At 41.9% G+C, this 5,847-nt stretch overlaps 1 protein-coding gene across 1 annotated transcript in view; it reads right to left on the bottom strand.

Annotated features, from left to right (window-relative positions):
- Positions 1–223: 223 nt before the first annotated feature.
- The window catches only part of ALDH1L2 (aldehyde dehydrogenase 1 family member L2), a 52,363-nt gene continuing 46,739 nt past the window's right edge, over positions 224–5,847 (bottom strand). The window contains exons 22-23 of the mRNA XM_032762385.2: positions 3,682–3,881; positions 224–881 (exon numbers count right to left, since the gene is read on the bottom strand). Of these exons, the coding sequence (XP_032618276.1) occupies positions 826–881; positions 3,682–3,881 (256 nt within the window). The 3' untranslated portion in view covers positions 224–825. The remainder of the gene's footprint in view (positions 882–3,681; positions 3,882–5,847) is intronic.

The raw sequence follows: 5,847 nt of genomic DNA, 5'->3' as shown, positions 1-5,847 counted from the left end.
AGTAAAAATATGAGTAATATCTGACTTTATAGCATAGTAACTGCCTAATGCCATAATCTTGCATTAAATTCTCCTTGAGGTAACACAAGTGCATGTAATGTGAAATAATTATGCTACATACAATAGTGATAGCAGACATATACACAGACACAGCTGGTTCAAATCTATTAATATAACCACCACTCACAATCCCATGTAAATTGCACATTTCACATTGGCAAAAAGATATTGAAAATATTTTCTAACTTCAGCTTAATATTCATAGCTTAACAAAGATCATAGTAAGTGCACTTTCTTGCATTTATTTACATTTTATGGCACTAAGGTTTCCTATACTGATGAAAAGTCAGAGCTGTATACTTTGCTGAAAAACTTGATCTGTTTTATAACAAAACTGTATAATGTGCATTTTAAGAAAAGCTTAATGACTAAATGTATGTTAAAAGGTTTAAAATGATCGTGTAAAATATATCTTGTATTAATAAAAAAATTTAGGCACATCATGGGCCCAATCCTTGAGTCTTATGTAAGCAATCTCCCATTGCCTGAGTTAAGAACAACTCGGAAGGTTTAGGTATGTGGACATTTAGATAAGTAAAGACCAAATTCTAGTTCCACTAAAGTAAGTTGCCAAATTCCTTATGACTTTTAGAGGGGCTAGAATTTGGTCCTTACAATTTTCCATGGATAAATACTACTTGCTTTCTGTTAGTGGTACTACTTCAGAAAGTATATTCTGGGCATTGTATTAAGTGCTTAACAGAGTACTTAAAATTGAGGCTGTCAGCAAGGGGGTTGCTTTGCCAGTCAGGCTGAGCGGTTTCTTTAATACTCCACAGTTACAGCTTTAGTTCTGAGGTACTCATGAAGAGCTTCTTCACCTATGGAAGATCAAGACGTGAAGCAGTTATACCACCAATTTAAAGGAATAGTCAGAAGACTTAGTTTTAACCACTTAACAGGAATTCTGAACTATTGCTTGCTAAGTGCTTAGGTACTTTGCATTCGCATGTTCCAATAGCTTGTGGCCAAGGAATTACCTTTTTTTTTTTTTTTAATAAATAGACTGAGTATATGTTAAAATATCCCACTCTTAGCCCATTGACTCTAGTGAGGTAAATTAAACTTTTTGAAGCTGAAAAAATCACTTTCGCAATAATACAATATATCATAATCTGATTACTGTCTATTATACCACCAAAACACTGTCCCTATCTACTTTAGAAGTTCCCCTCGAGAGCTTCTCCTCCTCTCACACACACACACGCACCCTCCCAAGACAGTTTGGAGTTGCAGCTTTCCTAAAGTGCATTATACTGGGGCTACTGCCTGTGAACATTTAGAGGTTGTATCCCCTTTGCACCTTACAGGTCCTCAGGAATTAAGTCAAGACTTCCTGTGGTGCACTTGGCTCTCTGACTGAAATCTTCCATTCTTGAGTTTTGCCTAGAGGTGAATGTTTCTGGAAAGTTTGACCAAAATTGGACTAGCTAGCCTTAGTGGAGAAATAGATTGCTTTATGCTTAAAAAAAAGGAAAAACTGACACTCCCACACACCCCCTCTCAAAAATACCCCACAACAGCATCAAATTGACATGTCAGTTTAAAAAAAAACACTTCAAGCTGCTTAATACCATTGTAAGTAGGATGGATTATAGACATGAATTTTATTTGCAGGAGAGGGTTGTTTTTTTTTCCTCAAAATATTTTCTGATATACTCCCTGGTGTATCCAATATAAATTTTATCTGCTATATAAATATCAACACCTTAATACAGATACCCCCCAACTTACAGAATTGTTTCGTTCCAGAAAGCCTTGCGTAACTTGAATTTTGTGTAAGTTGGAAACCTATACCCGTACGTTACGCAAAAATTTCTGCAACTCAGAGCCTATTTCTGGCTTACGGAACTTTTTCCATAAATACAAATTTTGCTAAGTCAGATCTTGCGTAACCCGGGGAGCGTCTGTACTTTGTATTCTATGGCTATGTTTAAGTGAGACAGTAAATAAACCAAAGTTGGGCTTTAAATCCATATTTAAGCACCTGCCTAGTTTTTCAAAAATGCTGGGCACTCAACCACTCTTGCTGAGGTATTTTTGAAAATCATCTATCTCCTTTAATAGTCAAAAAGCTCAAGAAATTCAGAGTAATTAGATTTAGAAAGCTACATGATATGTATGGAATAATTTGGGAGAAACAGCCCCATAATATGTTTGCACAAGTCCGTCTCAAAGATGCGAGAATGTTAATGGCAGTGAGAGGGTTATGCAGAGAAGTGTCATGTATGTGTATGTTAGGGGTAAGAAAAAACATGAGTCAATGGAAACATTGATACAAAGGGCGCCACTCTGTGAACATATAGCCACATGACCTATAAGTAGAGAGGGGTTTTTACTGAAAGATATGTGGGTGGGCAGGGTGCCCTGAAGGTGAATGGAAGCCAAAAGTAAGCTTCAGTATTAGTATGGGTCAAGCAAACACAATTTAAGATCCTTGGGTAAATGGATTCTTACGTCTGATTTCCTGTCTAGTGTTTTTTAGTTCTGTTAGTTTAACTGTCTTCTTAACATTATTATCGTGTTTAATTTGCCAAATAAAATCTGTTTTGATTTTAAGCCAGTCTGAAATGAAGTGAGTTTTGAAAATGATAGGGGAGTTTCTAATGGGGGACTGGAGGGAGACAGGAGCTTCAGTGTATGCTTGAGTTTGGAAGAGACCTTTCCTTGAACCAGGTCAAACAAGGGCTGGTGAGAACCAAACAGCCAGAAAACCACTGACCAAAGATAATTCCCATGAAGGTTGTGATGCATTTGGAGCTGCCCACTGATTTATTATATGAATGCTGTTTGTTAGCCTGGTTATTGCATGTTTACTGCCTGAGGGCTGTCTGGAACACAGGCAGGAAAGAGGGGATGGCTCCAGGTAGAAACCTATCAACTGACACTGAAGAGTCACTGACGGACAATGTCAGAATCATTGGGTCTAAAGACTGAAAGAGAAATATATTAATGTGAACTAGGTACCTTTTAGTTCATACCAGTAGTGTCCACATGGGGTAGTTAGCAGTGCAGTGTAAATGAGCCATTAGACACAAGGACCTGCTGGGGGAGTCTGAAGACACTAGGACTGCACAGATTACTATTAGGGGATGCTATGCCTTTAGGTAAGGTAGACATGCAATGTAGACTATCTATTTTTATAATCTTTTTTCTCTAATAAACTAGTTCTTCAACTAAAATAAACATTTTGGTTAAGGAAGGCTGTCTGATTACTGTATGCTGCTGGTCACAGACTCCCAAATGGAAGAATCATAAGTGTCCAAATTCAGTTGGACCTGCTGGGTAAGCACAGTTGATACAAGGGGGATATTGCAAGCCAGAATCCGGCTGAAGAATAGAACTGCAAAATTCCCCCCTGAGATAGGTAAAGGCATAAAGCCCGACAGCTAAGAGGGTGCTCTCAAACCAGCAAGGGGTGACAGAGATGCCATTAGCCCCCTAGCGGACAACGGTGTTATTTCTTACATTTTTCCTTGCTATTTTTTAGGTGTAAAACTTGATCTATCAGGACTTTTATAGGCTTTTTTCCTCCTGTGATAGAAACTGGACGAGGCTTTTTTTTTTTTAAATGGGTTTGGACCATCCATATGGGGGCGAGGGGGAAAACAAACTACTTACCTAAATCTTTTCCGAAGCCAGATTGTTTGAATCCACCAAATGGTGCTGCCACATCAGTTTTGTTATATGTGTTAATGAAAACTGTTCCTGCTTCTAGATTTTCACTAACATACAGAGCTTTGCTTAGGTCTCTTGTGAAAACCCCTGAAGCTAAGCCATATTCTGTGCTGTTTGCACGTTTTAACACTCCATCGACATCCCTATAATAATAATAATAAATAAATCATTTGGCTTAATTGACAGCAAGAGAAACATAACAGAGACTCTGATGTAACAAACAACCTCCTTCTCGCTACAGCACAACAGCTTCTTTCCACGCCCTTTTTCTTTCTAATCTCTAGTTAGCTGTTTTGAAAACATGACTATTACATACCAGTCTACTGTTAATCAGTCAGATATATGAAAATTCACATTATTGTCTCTAATTTATACAACTTGTAAATTAGATTATAGAATGCTTAAGGTTTCTACCAAAAAACCTCAAACAAAATATTGCATTATACATACCAGCTTTGTGCAGCTCCAGGGGAATTCAGGGAATGAAGAAGTGAACAAATGTTTGCAAAGCAGAGCTCTGCAGCAGAACATTAATTTTTTGCTAACATTAGCTCTAACTCCCATTTTGTTGGGGAATAAATTCTTAAAAAAACAAAGCCTTCCATGTAACAAATCTTTTCATGCCATTTTCACTGTGCTAGTTTCTATTTACCTTATCCCCAAACAGCTTTAAATATTCTTAGTTGTTCACAAAAATTGAATAAGTTTGATCATAGGCACCGATTTCTACTTTTCTGCGGGGGTGCTCCATCCCTACTCTGCCCTGAGGCCCTACCCCCACTCCACCACTCCCCCAAGACCCCACCTTCACTCACCTCTTCCCACCCCTGCTCCTTCCCCTCCCCAGAAGCCCTGCCCTCACTCCACCTCCTCCCACAAGGCCCCCTCTTGCACCGCCTCCTCCTGCCCCCACTCTGCCCCCTCCCACCTGCCACTCGCTGGTCTCTGCCCTCCCCCAACTCCTCTCCCAGCTGCCAACCAGCTGCAGCCAGTGGGTGCTGAGCACCCACTATTTTTTTCCCATGGGTGCTCCAGCCTCAGAACAACCATGGAGTTGGCATCTAATGAATTTGATTAAACAACTTTTTAACATGGCAGTTCATAGATTGACTGTGTTCTATTCAGTCAAAAGCTTAATACTATATTTTCAAACTATAAAATTAAGGTCCCTGGAAATAATTCCATTAAGTTTATACAGTGCTTTCCTCCCCTGCTGAAGCTCACCCCAGTACATTTCATTCTAGATCACGAAGGCTATATCTGCACTACAAACCACTGGCAGCAGCACATAGTGGATATGTAACGACATGCCACAGTGAAAAGAGGGCTGTGTCCACTCTGTGGTAGAAGGGAGGCAGCTCCTTGCTGCAGGAGCTTTTCCTTGTTAGAAAAGGCTCTGACGGGGGCATGGCATGGGCAAAACCCCCTGCTAGAGCCTTTCCCTGCTGCTGGAGTCTTTTTCTGTGACAGGGAAAGGCTCCAGCAGTGGGGAGATAGCAGGACATTACACTGCTAAAAACAGCAGTGCAGACAGAGAGACATGGCTTGGGGTGAGCAGAAAACTATGTAGGGTAGGTAGTTGAGCACATACCCATACCCTTAAGAGAAGATGTGGCTTTACTCGCCTAAACTGTGCCTCACAGTCTATGGTGCTTTTATACCAGTGCTAAGTGGCTACACATGTATGTACTCGACATGCCACTGAATGAAGCATACACTGTAGACCAGACGTGGGCAAACTATGGCCCGCGGGACCGTCCTGCCTGGCAATCTAGTCCCCAGCCCCTCCCCCGCTGTCTCCCCTCCCCTGCCGCCACATGGGCTGCACTCTGGCCCGCCACTTCCGCTGGGCAGCGTGGGGAGCACAGCTGGCTGTGGCCGGGTGTCGTGGCTGAGAGTTCCTGCTGCTGGTAAGTGGGTGGGGGGGGGTTGGGTAAGGGAGCAGGAAGTCCTGGGGGGCAGTCAGGGAGGAGGGGTGGGTTGCATGGGGCAGAGGTTCGGGGTGGGGGGGCGGTCAGGGGATGGGGAACAGGGAGCGTTGGGAGTGGGAGTCCCGGGGGACCTGTTGGGGGGGGGTTGTGGATAGGGGTCGAGAGGGCAGTCAAGGGA

The sequence above is a fragment of the Chelonoidis abingdonii genome, chromosome 1 (assembly GCF_003597395.2).
Source record: "Chelonoidis abingdonii isolate Lonesome George chromosome 1, CheloAbing_2.0, whole genome shotgun sequence".
In the NCBI taxonomy this organism is placed as follows: Eukaryota; Metazoa; Chordata; order Testudines; family Testudinidae; genus Chelonoidis; species Chelonoidis abingdonii.
The sequence above is the reverse complement of the archived record's forward strand: the minus strand, read 5'-3'. Positions and strand labels throughout refer to the sequence as shown.